The 24,644-nt window shown below is 47.5% G+C and overlaps 1 protein-coding gene across 1 annotated transcript in view; it reads right to left on the minus strand.

The window, feature by feature from the left end:
- Positions 1–572: 572 nt before the first annotated feature.
- The window catches only part of LOC144111329 (GTP-binding protein Di-Ras2), a 135,115-nt gene continuing 111,043 nt past the window's right edge, over positions 573–24,644 (minus strand). The window contains exons 2-4 of the mRNA XM_077644594.1: positions 13,949–14,106; positions 11,576–11,755; positions 573–10,535 (exon numbers count right to left, since the gene is read on the minus strand). Of these exons, the coding sequence (XP_077500720.1) occupies positions 10,251–10,535; positions 11,576–11,755; positions 13,949–14,086 (603 nt within the window). The 5' untranslated portion in view covers positions 14,087–14,106 and the 3' untranslated portion in view covers positions 573–10,250. The remainder of the gene's footprint in view (positions 10,536–11,575; positions 11,756–13,948; positions 14,107–24,644) is intronic.

The following is a 24,644-nucleotide window of genomic DNA, read 5'->3' on the forward strand; positions in this document are numbered from 1 at the left end:
TCGCGGTGAGCAATTTCAGCACCTGTGTGTGGTCCTGCTGCGTCACACACACGGGAAAAAAATCCCCCCCCCCCCTCCAAAAAAAAAAGTTTTGACGGGTCGGTTTCGAACCCACGAATTTCTCGTGGGTAATGAGTATGGAGCCTTATTGTCACGACATAGAGGGTGAACATAATCTGTGCGGCAAGGCAGCAGCAGTGGCGACGGAACATTCGATGACTGTCATCCGTAACCCCAAGAAATAAAAATGAATATAAAGAAAAAGGAAGTTTAAAGGTGTTTATTTGAATCGCAGGCGTTAGTGGAAGAGCGTCACGACGGAGGACACACTCACAGGCGTCGCTCAGGATCCCAACAGCACTTCGTCTACCTCTTCGTTGCACTTCTTGAACTGCTTCAGGCCGGTCTCATTACAGAAGAAAGTGTTTGCAATGACCAACAAAAGGTGTTAGCAGTGCTTTAAAAAATATCGGGTTAGATCAGCTGCTTGCTAACGCATTCAAACCTTGCTCTTGCAGAGCATGGCCTGTCATTGTTCCAGGGACACAAGGCAACAGAACACCGACATTCGGTGTAACTGAAATTTCTTTTATTCAGATTTTTGTCCAGGAGCAACAACAACAACGAAAAAAGAATAGTTCACTATAGAAACGAAACGGCACCGCACTGTTCTTATGTACAGACAATAATTGTGCGATTGCTCGATACATCAGGCAAGAAATTGAGTGTGTTCACAGCACTGTACATGTTCAGGTGTTTCTGTAATACGGCATAAATACGCGCCGTTCGCGGGGCAATCTAAAACTTCGGCATGGTACGTGAGACGCCAGCGACATCCACAGCGGCCATGCTTTTCATGTGCTTTCCTCCTCTCTTTATTTACCTCTGGTTTCATCGCTGTCGACAAGAGCGCCACCTGAGGCCGTTTTACAAGTTGTCGGCTTATCGTAAAAGCACCAGTTTGCAGAAAACTTTGCTAAAACTTCGTGGCTTAATATCAAAGCACCAAAGATGATGGCTGATGTTCCTAGATGGAACGTTGACTTGTAGTCCTGCAAATATAGTGACTTGGCATAATTTGTACAAAAATTATCCCGAATCTTGTTTTTCTTCACTCAAAAGGATGTTTGTCATTTTCTGCTCATTAGGACCGGGAAAATTCGGTGCCTATGGTCAGTTCTCGGTTCAAACGGGGATTGGTTTACCAGTGTCGTAGACGAGCAGTTTTGCATTTTCAACCAGCTCCAATAAAGTAGCAGAGAATAAAATGCATGGGCGCAAAATGCGTTACGCAAACTCCTCTGGTTTCAAAGAAACGAAGCAACACTGATTAAACACAAGTACATTACGCAGCCCTGACGTATGCGTTGCAGCATCTGTCTCGTTCTTGAGCTTGTCATTGGCGACAGAAATACGTCACTGTGAAATCGTCTGCCTATTACAAAGGCTTGTCTACGCACTGGTCGAAAACAATAACTGCCATCTCCGTGCTCGTACTTTTATGTCATCTTCCGTAATAACATAAATAAAATAAACTTCTTTCTATGTAAAGAGGCTGTCATTGAAGAATGCAATATGTAATTCGCAGCGTTTGTGCGGGAAGCTTAAAAGAATGTGCAGGTGTGTTTTTGAGCTAACATCCTATTGGTTGTTTCAGTGTAGCGTGGCGCTCTGGCGCTAGCGATGTTAACAGAAGGCGATCTTAGGAGTGACTCGACCCATGTCCTCATCAAATCTTTATGTTGGCAGCACTGCTGCGATTGAAGTACTACCGTTATTTTTAGGCGACAAAAAAAGGAAAATCCTGCTCGGATGAAGGGAAAATTTCTCGGAACAGCGCAAACATGGTTCAAAGGCAGGCGAAGCCAGCGCAAGGAGTATTTTCGCTTTTTGCATGTCCCGCTCTCCCCGATATTGAACGAGAACAAGTTAGCGCGCATGATAATTTCTCTATTCACATCGCGAAACTGTACCAGCAGGAAAAACAGAGCAAGTGCAAATCCCAGAAGCGTAAAGCAAGTCATGCAGTACAACTGGAACGACCGAAAGTACACGAGAAAAGAAAGAAAAGTAAACCAGATGGATTCGGTCGCTTCAGCCATTTTTTGCGTAATGACACACATGACGTATTCAACATCTGCGTTCTTTTTATGTTCGAGCTTCTGGCCAGAGCATTAGAGTACATGCGCTTTGCGTGATATGTGTAGATGAGCAATGGTAAAGCTACGTTAAGCAATGATCAGAATAGCGACGTTTCTATCCGTGTTAAACGTGCGTGATTAATTAATTACTTATGCTGCATGAAGTTAGCTGCATGAATTCGAATGAGACAACCGCATTACTTCGCATGCCAGGTATTCGAGTCACACAAAGTGTAACTATGCCATTGCAGGAAACAGCAACTTTAGATCGATAACTTAATGCCTCAGGACGTCGCCTGCTGACACAACTAGTCACAAGCCTCAGCGATCCCATAAAGTGACATCCGTAAGAACCTGGCGTATCGTAACTGTATATACCCCTTATATTTAGGTCACACTGTCTTTCGATATACACTCGCGAGCAATAGGAGAGGGAACAATGTTTGAGCATAATTACGTGTGACAAGCGCAGTGTGAAATTTTTTAAAACTAGTTTTATCTTTGCGTTCTGGTCCCACCGGCGGTATGTTGTAGTTTTTCTTCTGCTTTCTAATCAATTATATTTAAGCAAAGAAAAATTATAGTATTAATCACTAATTGATTAACACCACAGAGAAAAGAAACGTTCCCTATGCTTCTTGATTTCGGTGATCGTTGGCTTCCTTCGTGCAAAATGTCCAACAGTCATTCTCAAATTGAGTGGAGAAATACCCGCAAAGTTCGCAATTTTCTGCAAAAAGGTTGTTCCGTCTCATAATTCTCACGACTGTACAAAAGCATAATCGAAAACTCCTTTTTCTTACCATAGGTGAAGGTAAATGAAGGAAGAAAGTTTTCCTTGCAGTCTGGAGGATTTTACCGTTTTTAAGGACGGCTATAGTAGCACTTTTGGCATGGCCCAGGTTTGTTTGAGTTTCGCTAGGTTAGACATGCGGCACCACATACTTTTTCCTGTGCTTCGTCCATTCTAGTGCCGCCTCGCATAAGGATTAGTGTTCGCTCCTCGCTTACTTACTAACACTTAATTAGGCGCTCGACAAACCCGTGAGATGGAAAGTTGCATCGGCGCAACTCGCGCGCATGCATATATTTGTATACATGCTGCATTTATATGCCATAAAAATACTGCTGAAAGATTGGTGGAACTCTTATATCGAATGGCTTTTATACACGGTGGAGACACAGTGCGCAGCTATAGCTAGTGAAGTATTGTGCTTAGAGAGAGAGAGAGACAGAGGAGGCCTTTAGAAAAATGCGACCGAAAGTCGGAGCGGCACTACTCGAGTCATCCTACCCGCGCGAATGAAGATAAAGAAAAAGGTGACATTAGAGGAGACTTCTGAACGAGGGATAGAAAGACTGCGCTTCGTATATTGTTGTGGTCATAGTACTGTTCAATTGTTTCCCGTTAGATTCGTGCGTGAACAGCCTTAGCTGCTTCTGGAAGCCGTTTTACGGCTACAAGTGGCCATATGCTTGCCACCGTCTCATTTACCTCCGTCGCGGCATGTTATTTCCGCACTATTGTTCCCAAAAATAATGTCACTGCCGCAGAGGTATTTAAGAGCGTTTCGTAGACTGCAGGGAGCTCGCACTAAATACTTAACAGTCGAGATAGTCCCTGTTCAAAGCCAGTGGCGAGACTAACGAAGGCCGACGTCATCTGCTACCCTTGCGCCTTGTCTGCGACGGTATTAAGCCACCCGATGTCGCTCCACAAATCGCGGCACCGCTCGAATAAAGCCCTTGATAGAACGCTGCGCTCAACCAAATCGAGGGCTCAAGGTACATTTGTGCCGTGCATGCTTTGAATCTCGTCTTTAATCACAAAACCATCCTTAGCTCTTCGCATCTGTCTTGAACGAAGTGATAAAGACATTTGCCGCTCGCGCGGCTCGCAGTATCAAGGTGTTCGCACAGGAAAAACTAGGTCGGACTCTTGCTAAAGTGTACATTTCCCCTCGTCACAGCAGCAGACGGTTCTTAAGTCTATTCTTCCTGGAGACGCGAACGGCATGAGATAAAAGATGCAATGAATGCGAAGCAGAAGTAGGCAAGACGCTTGCTCTCGCCAACAAAACAAAGAGCGCTGGTGGAGACGCATTTGCCGCAGCACGCTCATCAGAGTATCTGGGACGATGCCGATTAGGAAAGCAGTGGTAGGAATCATCACAAGTAACGACGCACAGAAGGCAAAGACGGAAAAAACATTGCGATACAGCCGCAGTCTCAAGGCCTCTGTTTTCTTTTTGTTTTCCTACATGCTCACGGAAAGAAGAAGAAAAAGAATGGTACACCAAGCACAATGACAGTAAACTCCAGTGATACAGCGGAGTTCGGTTCGTTTTGGGGACACACTTATTTGCGTTTCCTTCGCCTTATTTGAAAGGAAAGGACGCCATTGCGCAACGTCGGTTGTTCATTCAGCGTCGTTGCCGTCAGTGAATGTGTACCGTTCCTCAAAGATGGCGGCATATTCCGCCAAGCACCTGCTACAGGAACACTCTGACGCTCTCTGCGTGCAGCGCAGCTGTCTTGGTCCACTGAATTCAAGAAGGAAGCAGACGAGAACGTAAGGCTTTTAACGCCCGATTACTGCTTAGTTATGTAACTATAGAAAATGAGCTTATGAAGAGTGACGTCAGCAGGGTCTGTCTCCCTAGTCTGGCTTATTTTTTTTCTTCCGTGCTTCAGACTTGCAGTACTGACGCTTCTTGATCTTTATTTTCCTTTTTTCGATGTATCAAGCTTTTGCCATTTTGGGTGCTCTGTCGCTTCATCCTTCTGCTTCTTTTCCACCTGGTTTCTTATTCCACCCCATACCAATCAAAACGATCTTCGATTACTGACCCTCGTGCGAGTAACGTCCTCTGTCTCACTCTGAACCTTTCTTCTGCCCTTCTCTATTTTATCCCGTTAACAGAAGATTGAGCTGTCACGTGACACCTGCGTGCTGTCTTGGGGCCTCATACCCTCGTTGATGCACCCTAGCGGTGGTCGTCCACATCGCTGGATATTTTATACGTCGTCTGCTACGTTGTCGTTGGCGACTGGTTGAACTTGTCAGCTGACAGAAGAGCCTGCGGTATCTACCCGCACACCGCAGAACGCGATGAACGCTGTTTTTCTGGGGAACTCAGTACAGAGATCCTTTCCGGAAGGGACTGGGGGAGAGAACACGTCGAAGTGGTGCGTGCCTGTAGTCTCGAGTAAGAAGGTGATTTTCTTGCCAGAACTGTGGGACAGGTTTGAGCCACGCGGTTCACTTGGAAGAGTCTGATCTTTTCTTCTTGACTTACTATCACCGTAATCCTGAGAGAAAAATTGCAGGGCACGTGCCATCCAGAGTGAAGATCAGGCGACAAATTCATCATGCCGGGCTTTAGTTTGTGAAGAAAGCAGCTTTTTGTGAGTGCTTCATCCGTAATGATTACTGCGAGTGGCTGACCACCTGTAAAAGACTTGCGATCAATGGATGAAATCCTTAAACCTTTTGTTTTCTAATATACTCGACATCTTATTTACCGGGTTTGCCGATATTGTTGGGCTCCTGTTGTCTGGGTGCTACTAATGCAGTAACAGTTTTCTTAAGCCAGACGTGAATAAGAATGCTCAGGAGCCCTTAGCTGTTGTGGCAAATTTCGTGGCCACCTGCAAATGTCGTAGAGCTTATTCTTCTTCAGGCGTGACTTTTAAACACTGGCACATTCCGCTTCTTCAATACATCGCCGCAGACGACGCTTGTTACGATAAAGGCTTCAGACATGTAAGCAAGCGGTGAAGCACTTTGTCCTGATGTCTTCGTTGATTGGAAGATTTGGATTTCTCAAACGATGTTTTCGGAGTTAAGTACATAAGGACTCAATCAAGTTTTAACTATCACAACCTGCCCATGACGCATTGGCTCTTGGGCGTGGTCTCTCGTCAAGGAATGACTAGCCCACCAGTGCCGTCGCAGCCACAACCTAACCCACTCTTCTGGCGAATAGATGAGTGCGCTCGGAAGGTTCAAGCGGAGTCGCTCGTGCTGTGCGCTAAGTATGTACATACAGAGTCGGTAATAACGATTCCACGCATGCGCTTAGAAGGTGCTTTGTTGTATGTGTGCGTGTCTGTGTGTGTCTGTTTATACACATATATGATACATATATACGCCTGGCTCATCAAGAGAGAGAATGGATCACGTGAATACGGGTCCCTGCCTAGTTCGCCTCGACGATATGTGAGTACACATTAAATGTGTGTGGCCGTCTCGTCTGGCAACCAAGTCATGGCAAGAAAATAAAACTTTCAGGTGTTGGTTACACGCGCCGCCTAATCTCCTGTTTTTTTCTTCTCACTACGCTTCCACGGCCAAACAACAGCTGGAGTCAGCACCTATCGTAGGGCACCACAATAACAAAGTTGTAGTCGCTTCTCCTCATATAGCACGTGCTTCGCGAAGACGTGGTTCCTTTTTCCCCACGTAGAGTATCTTCAGCGCCCCCTGCCAGCGGCGCTTTGTTTTCGTCTGCTGACAGGAAGCGACGTCGCCATTTTTCGACGACTGCCAACGTCCAGTGCATGCAAACAGCTCACTGGTCCTTTCGTCTCCCTCCATTAGCAGCCACACCGAAGTGACAAAGGCATAGTCAATGCGCCGGAGCTTTGTCTGCTACTGTCGAAGCATGGCTGCTTCGCTGGCTGCGTGGACCTCAGTTGTGCTTTAAAAACAAAGAAGATAAAAACACATTCGGTCGGAACACCTCTTCAAACCCTCATAGATCTCCTTCGTCTGCTTCTGCCACCACCTTCTCTTCTTACTTCCGGTATGCGGTGCGCCGGAAGTGCGGTGGAACACTTCCGGCGTTGTCCGTCAACGCGAGAATGGAGAAAAACATATTGATGCTAGAATAGCCGTGCAGCCGTCTTGCCATTGTGAGACGCCTGTGCTGTCTTGCGGTCTCTTGCAAACAACTCTGCCGAGAGTGACGACGTTGGACAACCGCGAGTTTCTCGCGTTTGCATTCCGTACTTCTCACGTCACGGCATCAGGGACAACGGTCATGCAGCATCGTGGCCTCGAAACATACAGTTCATGTTAGCAAATATGCGTGAGCACTCAGTCTCTCGTGTAATGTTTTTTTTCTTTTCGGGGTTATTGTCTACCTTTATTTCTTTCTTATCGTCGCTCGTGTCGGTAGCTACCTACAACGCGTCCGGATCCGCCACGCTTGCTCAGTCTGCGAAGGAAAGACAGATAGAAGAGAAGAGAGAGAGAGAGAAACACAATAGTTTTTCAGGACACGCCGTACCTGTAGGGCACGAAAAAAACCAGCGACAAATATATCCAACATGTTAAAACTCTGACCCCCCCCCCCCCCCCCTCGGCCTCGCGAACACATGGGGAGAAGAAAAAATGGCGCAGTTGCCGATTTCATTTTATTGTCCAAACATGTCAAAGGGGGAGTAATACGCGCGCACGACCTACACTCGTAACGCTCCATTATAGTGTTTATAGTCATTGAAACGTAACAAAATGAGAAAATATGCTATATCTATAAACTCTTTCAGGTCAAGCAGTAAGAAAAGCACAGGAAGAAAATATACGAGCCATCTGCGAGCGAAATGCGTGCTGTATCACACCAGAGCCAAGGGTGAACGGGGAAACAGAAAACAAGTGTATACAATCGGCCTGACCTTGTTGTGCGCGAGGACTTACATTCGCCAGCAGACGGTGCGCTTGTAAATAAGTTATGAATACTTCTTTTTCTTGTTGTTTTCGTACCGTCTGGTAAACAGATGTGTTTGCTGGATATGATATTCTTCATAGACGCTTCGCACCGACGTCACACAAAATGCCACAAGGACTTTAACCACCGTTTTAACTTCAAAAACTGACGGCGATCACGCTGAAAAACCCTATGGCGGTTTAAGCTGAAGTCATAGACGCTCAGACGTCCATTACCGACGTCCTGTCTGCGACCACAGCCGTTTACGCAGTCTCGCTATAGACTCTCACATGAGGCTTATCCCGGATCTGTGTGATGTCATCACAAACTGGGCTTCAATATTTGGAACTCTCGACCATAAAGACGTTGCCGCTGTCTTCGAAACAGCTGCTGGACTGTTTCGCAAAAGGTCAGTTCTCAAGGGCAGTAAGGCGATAATTGAAAAAGCCTACGAAACGCTTCTTTCCTGCGGCCTTTGAAAATGGCTCCTGTGACGTCCCACGCGAAGCATCTAATCGCGTTTTCCCGCTCCCCCTTGGCTTTCTTTCCTGTATCACTTGTCCCTTGAGGCACCGCGTAACGATCGACCCTCTCATACTCGCGATAACTCACAATGAACAAACAATACTATCTCAACATTAACAATATGGTTTCAGTTTTTCGCGTCTTCAACAATGAAAGGGCGCTGGCAGTTCCGAACACAAACACGAAGCGTTTCGGATATGGTCTCTGCGTCGCAGGGGAGGCGAGCGCCACGTTTCATTTCTTCTAACACAGCGTTACTGTTTTGCTTTGCTGACAACGCGGTCGTGTCAACTCGAGTACAAAAAGGAGTGGAAAAAGATGTTGCTGCGCCTGGCTCGTGTCCATAATATCCGTGTGAATTTTGTCAGAGTACTTGGAACAACAATGGGGTCCGTCTCCTAAAGGGACTTTCTCCGAGCTAGGAGTGCAACTTTGAAAAAAGCGGAATACGCTACAACGGCAATCGACAGAGCAGAGCATGAGACGTGAGACGTTGCTGTGGCTCCGGAACATTGCGTTCAATGCTGTCAGCTTAAGCCTTGACTTATCCCTGCTTGATTAGTGTCTTGAAGATTCATTCTTCCAATGACAATGATTTCAGCACAGTAACTGCATTGTTTAACGCGATTCCGACCAACTTGAAAACAGTCAAATTAGAACGCAGGCTAAAACAGCCAACTGGGAAGTAAACACCGACAGAAGCTGCCGACACCCTTTAGCTGTGCACTAAAAGGAAAATTGTGTCCTTCAGTATGAAAGAAACAAGTGAAGGCTTGAATGAAACAAGCTGTTTCGAAAAAGCAAAACTTTCGGGAATATGAAGCCAGGCTTCTTTTTGAAAGCGCTGACATTTACGTGCTATTCGCTCTTTGAATTCCTTACACCAAAGAGATGTCATACAAACGTACCACATGACATGCTCCACTGCTGAACCTTCACAAAACTCGCACACTTTCCATAAGACGAGGAGCACCCTGTCACGTCACGGTTGCACAACATTCTAACTCGAAGAGAACGACAAAGATGTCGCCGCCAGAGCAACCTGGCCTTCGATTACGGTGAGCACTGGTGTAGATTCTTAAAGGAAAGGGGAATGTCTGGTACATGCCTGGCAACACGTCACCTTACCCGAAAGCACCGTTTCTTTCCGGTTGCTAAAAAAAGGCCATTTTTGCAGGTCCCGAATACTGTCAGTGTCTGTGTAAGTAGCAGCGGGGGCTCCAGCACCCGAGCTCTCCATTACTTCCCTCATGTCCTTAGCTGATTCTCCCTTGAGACTGCATTAAGACAAAGCGCATTTTGACGCAGTTTGCAATGTGGACCGATGACATGCTTAATCTGTATAATGTGACAGTGCTGCTGAATGCTGCTGGGCATCAACTTTTCGCCTGGACAGCGAACGGGTGCTTAGCAAGCTGAAGCTAAAGGAAAGCGCCGAAAGGTTTTCTTGGCGGGGAATTTTTCCTCGTGGTGCAGAGGACGAAGTTCCCAAACTATGTAATCGCCATTTTTCTCCACAACCAATCTTTTTACAAGTGCCAAGTTTGATGCCCGGAACAGGAAGCTCTGGCGAAGAAATCCGCAGAATGCCGCACAGAAAACCTTCTTTGACGCAGCCAAGCGCGTCCGCCCTCCATTCGCGTTCCAGCGCAGACACAGCCAGACAACGAGAAAGCACGGAGAGACGGGAACAAGTGGAAGTGAACGGCGCCATCGGAGAGGCGCCGTTCAGGCTCTGTGTCCGTGTATGTCTGCGTTCAAAGAAACGTATGCGTGTCCATCAGTGTGTGTGTCTGCGCGCCGCGTCACCGGCATTCAGCCGCTGCCGTCGTCTTCTGGAGCGGCTCCTTGCGGCGGTTTTCGTCGGGGGGCTTCACATGACGAGACACTTGCCCTTGAGTTTTTCCTTGCGAAGCTGCGACTTGGTCTTCTTGGCGTCCAGCTGGAGCGACACGGAGCGGCGCTTCTCCATGTTGAGGAGCTCCTGGAAGAGCTCGCGCACGTTGTGGTTGGTCTTGGCCGAGGTCTCGAGGAAGCCGCACGACCAGCGCTTGGCCTGCTCCTGGCCCGCGTCGGGCGACACCTCGCGGGACTCGGCCTCGTCGCACTTGTTGCCGACCAGCATCACTGGGATGCCCTCCGTGTCGCCGCCTTTGACCTGCGTGGTGCCAGACGACATTAGAATCCACACTATATCCACAGATTATCTGTAGACTAAGCTCTGTCTGTCTGTCTGTCTGTCTGTCTGTCTGTCTGTCTGTCTGTCTGTCTGTCTGTCTGTCTGTCTGTCTGTCTGTCTATCCGTCTGTCTGTCTGTCCATCTATCCGTCTGTCTGTTCTGCCCGTCTATCTGTCTGTCTGCCCGTCCGTATGTCTATTCTGTCCGTCTGTCTGACGGTGTGTCTGTCTGTCCGTATATCTGTCTGTCTGTCTGTCCGTCTGTATGTCTATTCTGTCCGTCCGTCTGCCTACCTGTCTCTGCCTGCCTGTCTGTCTGTCCGTCTGTCCATTTATCCGTCGGTCTGTTCTGTCTGTCCGTCTGTCCATTTATTCGTCGGTCTGTTCTGTCTGTCCGTCTGTCCATTTATCCGTCGGTCTCTTCTGTCTGTCCGTGTGTCTGTCTTTCTGTATATGTGTCTGTCTGTCAGTGAGGCTGTATGTTCGTCTGTTCTGTCTGTCTGTCTGTCTGTCTGTCTGTCTGTCTGTCTGTCTGTCTGTCTGTCTGTCTGTCTGTCTGTCTGTCTGTCTGTCTGTCTGTCTGTCTGTCTGTCTGTCTGTCTGTCTGTCTGTCTGTCTGTCTGTCTGTCTGTCTGTCTGTCTGTCTGTCTGTCTGTCTGTCTGTCTGTCTGTCTGTCTGTCTGTCTGTCTGTCTGTCTGTCTGTCTGTCTGTCTGTCTGTCTGTCTGTCTGTCTGTCTGTCTGTCTGTCTGTCTGTCTGTCTGTCTGTCTGTCTGTCTGTCTGTCTGTCTGTCTGTCTGTCTGTCTGTCTGTCTGTCTGTCTGTCTGTCTGTCTGTCTGTCTGTCTGTCTGTCTGTCTGTCTGTCTGTCTGTCTGTCTGTCTGTCTGTCTGTCTGTCTGTCTGTCTGTCTGTCTGTCTGTCTGTCTGTCTGTCTGTCTGTCTGTCTGTCTGTCTGTCTGTCTGTCTGTCTGTCTGTCTGTCTGTCTGTCTGTCTGTTATTCAACCTGATTTACTCTGTACCTCTCGTATGACGTCGAAGATGGGCCTGAGCTCCTCGAGGCTCTGTGCCGAGGTGACCGAGTAGACGAGGATGAACGCGTGCCCCTTGGAGATGTTGAGCCTCTGCATGGCGGGAAACTGGTGGCTGCCCGTGGTGTCCGTGATCTGGAGCGTGCAGATGTTCTTGTTGCAGCTGATCACCTGCGATGTTGCGGAAAGAAGACGCCCTCAGCGGATCAGTGTCTGCAAAGTTCAGGCTGTACTTAACGCCAGGGGCAACACAGCAAAAAAAGACTCAACGCTTTCCGCGAAACGAACTTCACCGAGTCCGTAGTCATGAAAGAGGGGTAAGCGGCTGAGGCTAAATTGGTTGCTTCGGTATAGAGCATATGGCTCGCCGAATATCGCCCACTGTTTCCTGATCACGTTGCTGAAAGAAGTGTTGTGCAGGATAAAAGTTCAAGATACAACTGCATGATTCAGAATTGGTTAAGTGTAGAAATCAATGAGATTTAAAATAAAAAGAAAATTTCAAGGTATGCCTTTCAAATGGGCAAGCTGGTTAAGGAAATACAAAAGGACAAGAATATAATGAATGGCGGCGACCACCACCAGCCTGTTTCGAAGGGTATGCTCCTCACTTCAACACCATTCACTGTGGCAGGCATATTCAGAACAGCTGAAGGTGGCTGTCTGCTTTAAAAGACATGTAAATTATACTCCAAGTCCGCAAAAACTTTAACACGGGACCCAGCAATGAACATCAAGCGATAGTGGTTATAATTTCCTGTTGCAACATTACCGGCAGCATCATGTGCATGCAATCTCCAGAAAATGATCGCTCTTTGCCGGACCACTAGTATAAAAATATCTTTATAATTTTCTCATGAATTCGTTTTTTTTTGCCGCTCACAACGGTGCTTGACAAGAATCGCTGATGGCCACAAGCACGCATGTCAGCAGCCCTGGCAGCTTGTTCGTGTGCTGCAAATTTTTCAGACAGCGTACAGCATTTTTTTTATTTTTGTGGTTTCATGGGACATCCTCTGTGTCTAAGTGAGGTGGCTTCATTCCTTCTCGTTATTTTATTTTGTCACCTTTTGTCCTGCGCCCTTTAAAAACCCCTGCCTGCTTTGTACCTACGGTCTCTATAAGCCATAGATGAAGCGCTTACGTACGGTGATCTACTGATGGCATCCCGCTGCGATGAGCTTAAAAGGCCTGCACTCATTTGCCACGGTGTCTATTAGGCCATTAAATGAAACGAAACTCAGCACCTAAGAAGCTTGATCGCTAACCTCTTGCGGCTGTTTCTTTGGCGCCCGAGTTTAACTCAAAATAAAAATAACAGAGAGCAGGAAAGAGAAGGCCAGAACTTTCAGAATCCATCGGCGAACAGATGGCGCCACAGCCAGCGCGTTAGGGAAGCGCAGCATGGGCCTTGGTGAGGGCAAGGTTGCTCAGAGAAGTGGAAAGGGGAGATGGGAGATCGAAAGAGAGCTGACGGAAAAGCTAAGCGCTCTCTCAAGCGTGGGAGCCTGAATTATCATTCGAAAAATTAAAAAAAAAGAGTGCTGCTCTCAGAGCTTAAAATTAGCCAATCAGGTCCCTTTCGACGCGAGAAACACGTGTACGGCATTCGAATTTTTTTCTTTCGATTATAGAGCACAATACGGAGGCAGCGCTGGTCGCGCGATGCCCCACCCGCCGCCGGACAATGAACTCCATGGCGGCCTCCTGACCGCAGGGTCTAGGTTGACGACCCTGGCTCGACTAGAGCAAGTTTGCGCGCTTGCTTGAATTGTCGGGTACCGCTGCTCACCAGCCTTAAGGGTCAGGCGGCACTTGGAGAGGGCTTGCTCTTATTATCCCATTACAGATTGCGCTTTCTTTTTTTCTTTTGTTGCTTAACGCTCAATTTCGCTCCCACCGATAGCGGAGTCGTTAAGCGGAATCTTTATTAAGATAATTGATTGCCCCTCTCTCTTTATCTCGTACCGCATGTGTTTCGAACTCGCAGTCTATAACTTTCTAAGTTATCTAATCAGTGCGACTTGCACTTCAAACCTCCATGTCAGTTAAGTTGGACTAATTTTCTTTTTACTGGTTGGGAAAAAAGGCAACTCGAAATAGTTACTATCAGTGCATTTATTTTCACAACCGTGTGAGTAATGACGCCCTGTCAAAAAAACTGAAAATGTGCACAGTGGTTGGTTGTGCCATGCAAGGATGTAGGGTAGTCTTTAAACGTCTTCTTTTTCTGGAGGCAAATACTCCATTTAGAATGCTTCAGGAGCGGTTTTACAACAGAAAGCGTGCAGTGCAGGTCCCATGCACAAGCAAGCCCCTATTTAGGAAAGGAGAGCCTTCGGGCGAAGTGCGAAAGTGACTCACCTGTCTGTAGGTGTCCTCTATGGTGGGGATATAGCTTTCCCGGAAAGTTCCTTTGACGAACCGCAACACCAGGGAGCTCTTTCCAACGCCACCGGCTCCAAACACGACCACCCTGTAGTCGTTGCTCTGTTCAGGCATGCTCGGTCTCCTATGGTGCTCTGGACGTTCCCGCAACGAGCAGCAGAAGAAAGGTAGTGGGAAAGAAGAAAAGTGGAGGCAGATGTAAAAAAATATCCGGCTTCCTAAAAAATCGCGCGCAATTAGACGGCGCAGCAGGAGGGTATACAAACAAGCGAGCGACTCCCACCGGTGCCTCGCGCCGCTTTCCCGCTCTTTTCGACTTCAAAGCTAGACGCCTTGCACGCGCCACCGGCTCGCCTCAGGGAACGCGGAAGTGTGAGCGCGCCAAGATGCTGCTCGCCTTTTGACAGGCGTCCCCGGCGCGCTCCCGCGCTTTTTTTTCCTCCAGCTACCCCCAGTGACCCCCTTTCCCGCGCGCGCGGTTTTCGTTCGCGGTCCGCTTTCCCGTGCCGCCAGTCTGAAGGAGGAGGCCGGGAAGGAGGGAGGAACACAGCATAGGATGCAGGGTACGGCAAGCGCACCGAGTTTCGACTCCACCGCGTCCGTCCTTCTTTCCCATTGGCCGAGCCCGGGCAGTGACGTAACCTCCGGGCGCCTATCACTCTCTACGTTTCGTTTTTGCCCGATCGTCTGCTTCAGCGGGCGGCCATGTTTCTGACGTGCTTTTTCGCGTGCTCCGTCAGTGGATGCTTTCGTTCACTGGCGCGGACGTTTAGGTATTTTAGCGGGCATCTTGATTTCCTAGATTTTTTTTTTATTCCGGAGCTGCGCGCTCTCTTTCTGGGCGCCACAGGAAAGGAGGAAGAGACGGGAAAGCGGAGCTTCGCTTCATTGTGGGTTGGACGCTGTCGTTGATGTTTTTGCGGGGACGGCAGAGACAGCGTGGCGCCGCTGGGAATCTAATTTGGCGTCGCACTCCGCTACACGCACTGCCCCGGCGATATCGTCAGACGATCGGTGCCCCAGGCCGATGCGCTAGCGTGAAAAAAATGAAACACGCGGCTTCTTTTTGACTCTGCGCCTGTAGCGTGTGCTTTTAGTGCCGACACATCCCTGACCAGCATCGCTAAACGCATGGTGGTGGTGGTAACCCATCGCAAACAGGAAACGGTCGCGTGGGGCCAGATGCAATTCCAGCAGCTTCCTTTTGTAGTTCAGCGCAGGAGGAGGACTTGGCAATCTGCTGGTTCGACTATCTAGTGAGTCTTCTTATGTAAGCTATGCCGCGGTAATTCCCGGCTTCTTCAAGTCGCTACTCACGATATTTTTCCTCAAGGCGATTCCTTCAATGTAGGCCTCTCGAACATTACCCAGAGAGTTATCGAAATACAAATTTTACCTTAACTGTCTAACTCTCCGACACAGCACAGCGCGTTGTGAAGAGAATGAGTTTTTTTTCCCTCGCGCTGTCCCAAATGCATATGAGAGTAACAGAGACCCTAAACTGAAGATGACTGGAAAAAACTCGGTCGCAGGGCTTGTATGAAATGTCGCATTTTAGAACAGCGCGTCGATTTATGCTGGCATGTTGCCACGTGCTCATAGGCTTGGCCCTTGTTATACGGCTGTTTCGTCGCGTCCGCGAGCAGAATGGTGCCGCCGGAATTGTTTCTTTTTTTTACGTGTATAAGTAGCCTGTCCTGCAGGAAAAAAAAACAGTTTCCAGACCTCTTTGTTGTACCGCGGACGTCTGCGACCATTTCTTATTTGTTCTGAGGGCGCATATATAAAAATCATTGCTTTCAGGGTGCAGCGTTCTCAATGGTTGAGTTTCAAAAGAGTTTTCTTATTTTTTTCGAGGCCGCGCTTGGTAGTACTAGCACGAATGCCCATACACAAAACAGTCTGGTGTTCTCGGGTTTGGAAATGATTTGCATGCAGAATGTCTCGCGTCCTCTCGTCACTGACCTAATACAGAGAAATCTTGAGCCGAGGCGTGTGCGACGACATGTAGGTCAGTTGGTTTACAGATTATGGTTACAAACAAAAAGACAACGTTTTTGTCTCGCGTGCTTTGTTATTGGAGATTTGCAAAGGGCTGTACATTTAGAGCTTTTTACAGTTGCATATGAAGCACACTAGCCACTATTTTAGGTGGGCTCTGCGCAGACCATTACACATCTGTAATTGTGTTCGTGTATCACAATTTCAAAGTCCCAATGCAAAAGCATTGGACAAAAAGAAGACTGTTGTACTCGACAACTGATTTAAACGAGAATTAGGCTTAGTTCAGAAGTATGCTGTCTTGGAGGAGGTAGTAGTAGTATGCTATAATTTTAGTATACTACAATCACAATATCTTCGTAGAGGTGCTTTGATGCTACCGGCAGTTTGCTGTTTTTAGCTGTTTGCTTTGTTGCAGAGGGAAACGCCCTCACATTTTTGGCAGCATGACAGACAGGATAAAATTATGTAATTTCATTGTGCTTCTCGCTTGCTTTCGTGAAGCTTCGTATCTAGTCGGAAGGTGTAGACGTAATAGCTTATTTTCCTATATTTTGATAAAATTGCGAAGTCTTCCTTCTTTGAACTCTACAAAATCTATTTTCTTGGTTTGTCCTGCGAACCGCTGTGGTGGCTGCGAAAAAGGGGCTTTGCAAGCTAATTGCCATGACGTCTTTTAAGCGGATTAATTCATATTCTGAATTAATCGATAAACAGGGAGTGATTCTGCAATTGGTGGCAAAGTAAACAATATTTAAGCATTGTTCTTCGTAAAATTTCACGTGTGCTTGCCTCTTCAAACTAAATGTGCACGACAAATAGCTTTTAGGCAAGCATTTACGCTTGCACTTTCTAAACAAACTAATGGCAGGCACTTTACGGCACCCGTAAGGGAACGTCACGCGAAATCAATATAAAGTTTGTGGGCAGGTGTTTAGTTTGTCACCGTAATTTTTGCTTCCTCCTCTGTTTACTAGGTGGTGAGTAATCAAGGTACGGAACTATCGAACTTGTAGGCCACACGAGGGGTATTGCCTTCCTAGTCAAGGACACATTCTTCGCCTTGATGAAAAATGTGCTTTTGCAAACACCAATTACATGCGGCCAACTGAACAAGTCGCCTTAACGTGGTTTGGGTAAGCCGATTTTGTCATTTGAGCTCCATTTAAAAGAAAAAACCGACGCCAAATCGGACAACACCCAGCAAGAAAGACTGGACAGGCGCAACTTGCAACTGTTTATTCACAGCGTGAGCGAGTGAATATATGAACGAACATCAACGCAGTAAGGGGAACCCACCCATACGCACAAGGGAATGCATTACTCTTGGGTTGGCATTCCCTTGTGCGCATGGGTGGGTTCCCCTTACTGCCTTGATGTTCGTTCTTATATTCACTCGCTCACGCTGTGAATAAACAGTTGCAAGTTGCGCCTGCCCAGTCTTTCTTGCTGGGTGTTGTCCGATTTGGCGTCGGTTTTTTCTGTTGATATCCACCAACTAGCCCCCCCCCCCCCCCCCCCCAACATGTTCTTCTCAATTACGAGCTCCATTTAAATTCCGCTGCCTGAAAAATGTGCCGAATCCCAAGTTCGAACTGGACAATTTAGTTCCGCAGACAGTGTATCATTCATTGGCTGCTAGATAGCTGGGAAGGCTATACTATATATTTGCAGTGCACAATTTCGAGGCCAGTTCTCAGTGTCCAGTGTTCACACTTCCGAGGCGTTAAGTTTGATGTATTAGCGCTTGGTTTGCATTTCATCTAGCGAATCTATACCAGCGTCTGAGGAAACAAAATATTTCCCAGGGACACCCAATTACCTTACGTGTTGGCGATGCAATAACGTTAGTAGCTGTCAATTCCGGTATGATAACGTCTCAACTCTCCAGCCAATATGAATTATTCGCTATAGTGACGTAACTTCCCCTCAGCCAATGGACGGATTTTAAGAGCAACGACACATTTTTTTCCCCCGATGAGGCTTTGAATGCTTCCGCATAAAAAACTCTCCTGTAAGCGCTGTCTTTTGTACACGCGGGAGAAGAGACAGGCTATGTGAATAAACAGCGTTATCGCTCTTGTTATTAGCGACTACGCTGTCGACGCCTCGCGTACACGGCACAGCGGCGAGGTGAATGCACGGGGCAGTCGGGAGAGAGCACGCCCTAGCTGGAGAGGGAAAGAAGGGAGGAGGGGTGCGGCTCGGGCAGGAGGTGACTGGGTCGTCTTTAAAACTGTCATGAAATCGCCGAGTTCACATTCGGCGAGCACGAGAGGCGAAGGCTGTGGCGGGCTGGGTGAGGGTTCGCGGTGTTTTGGGAAGGGGGGAGGTTTATTCCCGGGTGGAAAAAAAAAATGCTCTGGCAAGATTATGGGCCAGTCTGCTGCGGGATGCCGAAGGAAGCACGAGGAGCCCCGGACCCGGGAAACGGGGCATATAGGTACCGGCTGTGGGGAACAAAGCGCTGTGGAAAGGGGGTTTGGGGAGGAGCGTTGATGCGCAAGGAAGGGGGAACCTAAGGGAAAGAAGGTTCCACAAGGAGGGACTGGGGGAAGGAAAGGAAGCCTCGCTGTAAGCTGCCCGGGGGTGCGGCCGCTTTGGAGCGAGTCCGCCCTGGATTCCCGGGCCTGGGTCGTTGACCCAGGTCCCGAGTGCGGTGGCGTCCCGGGGCAGGTAACGGCATCGATTGGATTCGCGCGCCCTCCAGCTTCCCACTTTTCCCGCCAACCTTTCCTGTCTTTCTCACGCGCGCGCTAGTTCCAGCGCACTATTCCGCGTGCCTGTGTTTATGTGCATGTGCGCGAGCGGCCATGGGCGTGCCTATTTTCTTCCCCCTTCGCTTCTTCTTTCCGGCCTGCGCCACGTGAGGAAGAACTCTTCTGCTGTAGTTGTCTTCTCTTGTTCCCTTTCTCAATGCGCGCACATGCTCTCTCGCCTGTCATCTACTTCCTTGTTACCTGTCTCCGGACTTCCTCGCGAAACAAAGCGTCCCGGTGGCAGCAGTTATTTCTTTTCTTCTCAGGAATTTCTTGATCGTGTTTTTGTGGATGCTTCCAAAGCCCCTTTACCAACGCGCACACGCACACGCCGCACACGCGCACACGCCGCACACGCGCACACGCGCACACACGCACACACATGCGCACACGCACACGCGCACACGCGCACACGCGCACACATGCGCGCATGTGCACACGCGCACACGCACACACACGCACACGCACACACGCGCACACATGCACACACGCACACACACACACGTGCTTTTGAGAAGCTTGCAGGCAAAGCAACCTCTCCAGTGCACGTAACTCGTCGAAATTGACAACGCTCACTTTCAAAATTCAACCTCGCTTTCAAAATTCTTAAAAGATATGAATATTAATTACGGTGGGCTACACGCCTGTTACTAAGAGCCCGACGGTAATACTTAAAAAGTTGTCTATTCAATATTTTTTAACCAGCCTGCTTCTTAGCACGCCTTAGCTGTATTCTGCTGTGCTACACCTCTGACAATGCTATGCCAAATAAAGTGCTCTTCTAACTAAAATACCGGGAGTAGCATGCCGGGCAGACAACCAGGCAGACCACTCCTGTTCATTAAATCCACTAAGGTCTCTCCTTCTTGTCCTCCTACTCAAAAAATCTATTTTAAAAATTGTGTTAAGTTTTAGGTGCAATACCCTATATATGATTTCAAAAATTTACGTTCGCTCTGAACAAGAGATGATGAAACTTGATGCAAGTCTAGCGTCCTTTTTCAATGCGCCTTCGTTCGGTGGTGGGATGAATTTAGTGAGAGGATCTGCACTGCAGCATTTCCTGAAACGCACTCATCCCTTGCAAAAAATTTTAGGCAGTCTATAGACTGTCCATAAACTTCTGTCTATAAAGTCTATAGACTGTCTACAGACAAATTCGAGGGAACAGTCTGTAAGCAGTACAAATTCTATAGACAGTCTGTAGACACTATATAGACTTATGGCCATGGCCGTTAATTGACTTGTGTCTATAGACAGTTCATAGTCTATGAACAGACAAAAACACATATCGATAGGAAGGCAACAGAGTCTGTAAGAAGGCTATAGACGGTCTATAGGCCATTTTTATGCGGAAGGTTTCCCTAACTTCACTCCCTCGACGCTTTACTGCTAGCAGTTCATTCATACATTTTCGTTGCGCATGATAATCGCAGTGGCGGATTGACGACTTTGGCGTTCTGCTGCAGAACACAAGGTAACGGGTTCGATTCTCGTTCACGGCCGCCGCATTTTTATGGTGGAAAAACGCGGAAATGTTAGGGTACGGAGATTTGCGTGTACTCTGAAAACTACAGCGCTGCCTTAAATTGTACAGAACAGTGCACTACGGTGTCCTGCCTTCCCCGCGCACGGCTCTCTGACACCTAAAAAAGTAGTAACAATGAAACAAACTGCAGACATTACTTCTCCTCATTCTGCCCTCACCTTCCATCAGTCTGGACGCGGCACCAATTAGCACATCGGTGTATTATTTGCGCAGCTAATTCAAGTTTGTTTTGGGTTGGCACTTTGTTAAGCCTCGCACCTTCTCATATCAAGCTTTACCGACAGATGGCAACGATTTCTTGAAGGTCGTTGAAGCGAGCGTGCTCATTTCAGCAAATTGGAGCTATACAAACTGAAGCGCTTTTTTCACAAAAATGGCTCACTGCAGCATCCTTGCTTTGTGACCATGTGTGAGATCCCGTCCATGGAAGTCTCGCATCGCAGTAAATAATCATAGAGCCCAAAGTGTCTGGGGCTTTAACTACGACGTCATTTAATGCCTGCGATGCGTCATTAAAGTCCAATCGCACATTACCCTTTGTTTACCGGTGCCTTAGGCACGTTTTGAGAGTCGTATGTCGTAAGCTTAAAGCTGGTTTCCGATAACTGTCAGATCAATCAGGCATCAATAAAGGACACCTTTTGTCTAGCGCGCCTTGCTGGTTGAAAAGAATGTATCCTACAAATAACATGACCAATATTCAGTGTTCTTGCTGCCTCAGTTATTTTCCCAGCGCTGCAATCATTGTGGCCGTTCTAAATGGTCAGCCGTGTCACTAGCTCAAATCGACATCAACCGAAGTTCTTCTCATCTACCCGCAGGTGTGTCATGCCCACAAAATACAGGCTAGAGAAAGAAAGGCAGTTGAAATTCGAATGGAAAACGGCGAGGCAGAGCTCAAGTAAAAAAAGATAACAAATTTGAGGCCACAGTATGAATGAGGTGAAACCGCACCTGCCTAATTTCAGCTTTATTGGTGGGCTGAGGACAACTCCGCCTAATGCTTCTTCCTAGTCAAAGGAGATTCGGTCGACCTTGTCTGGCAGGAAAAGGCGCAATAAATGCTCAGAGCAAAAAGAAATTATAAGTTTCTCTTCCAAACGAACTAGTAATGTCACGACCGAAAAGGACTTCGTAGCCGCCGCGGTGGCTGAGTGGTTATGGCGCTCGGCTGCCGGCCCGAAAGATGCGAGTTCGCTCCCGGCCGCGGCAGTCGAATTTCGGTGGAGGCGAAGTTCTAGAGGCCCGTGTATTGTGCGATGTCAGTGAACGTTAAAGAACCCCAGGTGGTCGAAATTCCCGGAGCACTTCACTACGGCGTCTCTCATAGCCTGAGTAGCTTTGCGACGTTAAACCCCCATAAAACGTAAACAAAACAAAAGGACTTCGTGATCGCCGTTCGGAAGGGAATGGTGATGTAGCTGGTTTCGGAGATTCGCGCCCGCAAAAGTTTTCTTGGCGCATCGCAGTTTGCTTGAGGAAACGTCCGAAGGTAGCGCCTCATATATTTCGGTTTTTGACCTGTTTCGGTTATAAAAGCGGCGTCTTAAATGAAAGTAACGTCTTTGTCATTAGACCGCGCTAAACGTTCGGTGCGACCAATTTAAACTCTGTGTTCCCATTAGGACGGTAAAATTAGGAAATAGCATACGCAGCAATGAAGAATGCGCTGAAATTGTTTTTTTCGTCCAGCATTAGATATGCTACGCTAAGAAAAGTAACTAAGGAAAAAAGACAGAAAAAAAGTTGCCGCCACCGTCTGGAAGACGTTGAAATACAGAGCGTTGGCTGTTTGGCGTACTAGAATTTATATGAATGAGATTAAAGTGAGGTACACCAATGGAAATACGAATTTGACACCTGTGATTTATAAGTGACGTCTCCAATCAATACCCAGTTGGGTTGTTATTATACCGATTTACTATGGGGGCCGCCATCTTGAATTCCTCGGACAGAAAATTTCACGCCGAAAAGAGGTGGTAGCAGACCCCATGAAATCGAGAAACGTAATGAGTAAGGGCTAACGCTCTCAAAAAGCAAACAAATAGAGGGACAGCGGGTTATGTGACGATGATAATGGATGAAAATGAACAGGGCACACTCAAGAATTCAGTCCCTAGATTTGGTAACGATGTGCGGCAAAACGTAGCGCGAACCTTACCTGGGAATGCTAGAATTTTCTTGGATATGTGTTTTTTTGTTTCATAAACTTTTTTGTTTCATCCCGTTTCTCGATTTCTTGAGGGTCAGCTACCATCTCCCTTAAGCTTAAAATTTTCTAAGTTCGAGGAATTCAAGATGGCGGCCCCCATATTAAATCTATATATTAATATAGCAACCCAATTGGCAGTTGATTGGTGACGTCATTAGTATATATAATTGGTTATTGATTGGTGAAATCACTAATATATCCAATTGGTGATTGATTAGTGACGTCACTGATAAATCCAAGATGTCGGCCAATAATGGTAATTCATTGATGATGTCATTAATTAATCAAACATAGCGGCCGACTCAGGCCGCCACGTGACTGTGACGTAATAATCCAAGATGGCGGCCAAGTTCGGGTGGCAATGATGACGTCAAAAAACAGCCAACGCTCGTTACTTGCCGCCACGACATCTTTTTTAACTCCTTTGCAGCGGCACACTTAAGGCGAGCTTCGTTTTCTCTACTCGTGGCTGTAACGCGGCCTCACAGTTCACGACGGCCCACTTACCAGCCAAATGGATGTCACTAACTCATGATCAACGTGGTGACAGGCGGCATGGACAAGGCTAACTCAGGGAACCAGCACAGCGCGACGGTTCTGACTGTCCGCATTTCAGGTCAACTGTTAGCCGAACTGTTTGTAAACAAAGAGTTGTCCCGGGCAGGACATTCGATTTGGCACACGATGTCTCGCGAAAATTGCCAGACGATGGATGGGACGGACCGAACTGCGACACTCACTTCCCGCGTGTTTATCCAGAACGGTCGTCCTACGAACCCCTATGGCCATTTCGCCGACCGACCCTGTCTCGTTTTTTTCCGACCGTCGTATCATTGTCCGCAGCCATGAATCGATTACGAAGTAGCCCGAAGATTTGGTTTCGGCGATCTTCTCGTTGTTTTTCGCATTTTCGTCTTCTTCTGGTACTTTCTTTTTTTTTTGTCGCGTGTGCGCTTGCGCGTGTGAGTTGGACGATGGGGCTTCCTCTTTCTTCACCAGTCTTTCTTGTTACCTTTATTCAATCTTTCGTTCCAACGCGTCTCTTCTTGCATTTTAGGGCCTTCTTTGAGCTTGAATTCTTAATGCTGGCATTCATTTTCATAATTTTAGTTTTGACGCATTCCTGAAGCCCTCACGGAGTCGATTTTCCACGATGTGCAGCTTTTTTCCTTCTTGCAGTGCTTACTTTCTCGCATTTTCCCTTTTCCGTTTCTTTTAATACTCTTCCGACTGTCCGAATTTTTAGTTCTCGGTCTAGAAATTTCATTTTTTTTTTCTATTTATCCAGCGTTCTTACTTCTTGGATCTCTTTCTTGACGCAGTGAAATACACCTTCCATCATTTTTTTTCTATGTTTTTCCACTGTGCTATAACTGTTCTGACGCTTCTTAGCTTTCATCACGCGTTCTATGCACCCTTCAATTTTTACTTTGTCTTCCACATTCCTTTCTATATAACAATTCGTTTTGGTGGAAAGGAAATGGCGCAGTATTTGTCTCATATATCGTTGGACACATGAACCGCGCCGTTAGAGAAGGGATAAGGAAGGGAGTGAAAGAAGAAAGGGAGAAGGAGGTGCCGTAGTGGAGGGGCTCCGGAATAATTTCGACCACCTGGGGATCTTTAACGTGCACTGACATCGCACAGCACACGGGCGCCTTAGCGTTTTCCTCCATAAAAACGCAGCCGTCGCGGGCACATCCCTTTTCTACCGGTTTGCTTTTGCCGTTCTTTTAATTTGCATATCTCTGTCCTAACGTGATGAACTCACCCTCGCAAATACAATTCCCTTTTTTCTCCCGCTAGTTTCTTTTCTTGCTTTTGTGTTGCCAGGCTTCACGCTTCACACCCCTAGCAGCGCTTTCTTTCTTTTTCTGATTCCCCCTTTTATCCTCTCGCTTTACCTCCTGGCTTCCTACTTCCGCGTATTTTATAATATTCTCCGCGTTTTTTCTGGCTTTACAGCACCGCCTCGACCTCATCCCATTTCCGTTCTCACGTGTAGTTCCTAAACTTATCCCTTCTGACCTCTTTTTTTTCCTGAACTCTCCCGTCGCTTCCTTATTCCCTTCCTGCTTTCGTCCCGGGCTCTTATTCTTGGCCGCTTCGCTCTTTCCCGCGCTTTTCTTTTTCGCGCTGTTTTTTTTTTCC

This window comes from Amblyomma americanum, chromosome 11 (assembly GCF_052857255.1).
Source record: "Amblyomma americanum isolate KBUSLIRL-KWMA chromosome 11, ASM5285725v1, whole genome shotgun sequence".
Lineage (NCBI taxonomy): Eukaryota > Metazoa > Arthropoda > Arachnida > Ixodida > Ixodidae > Amblyomma > Amblyomma americanum.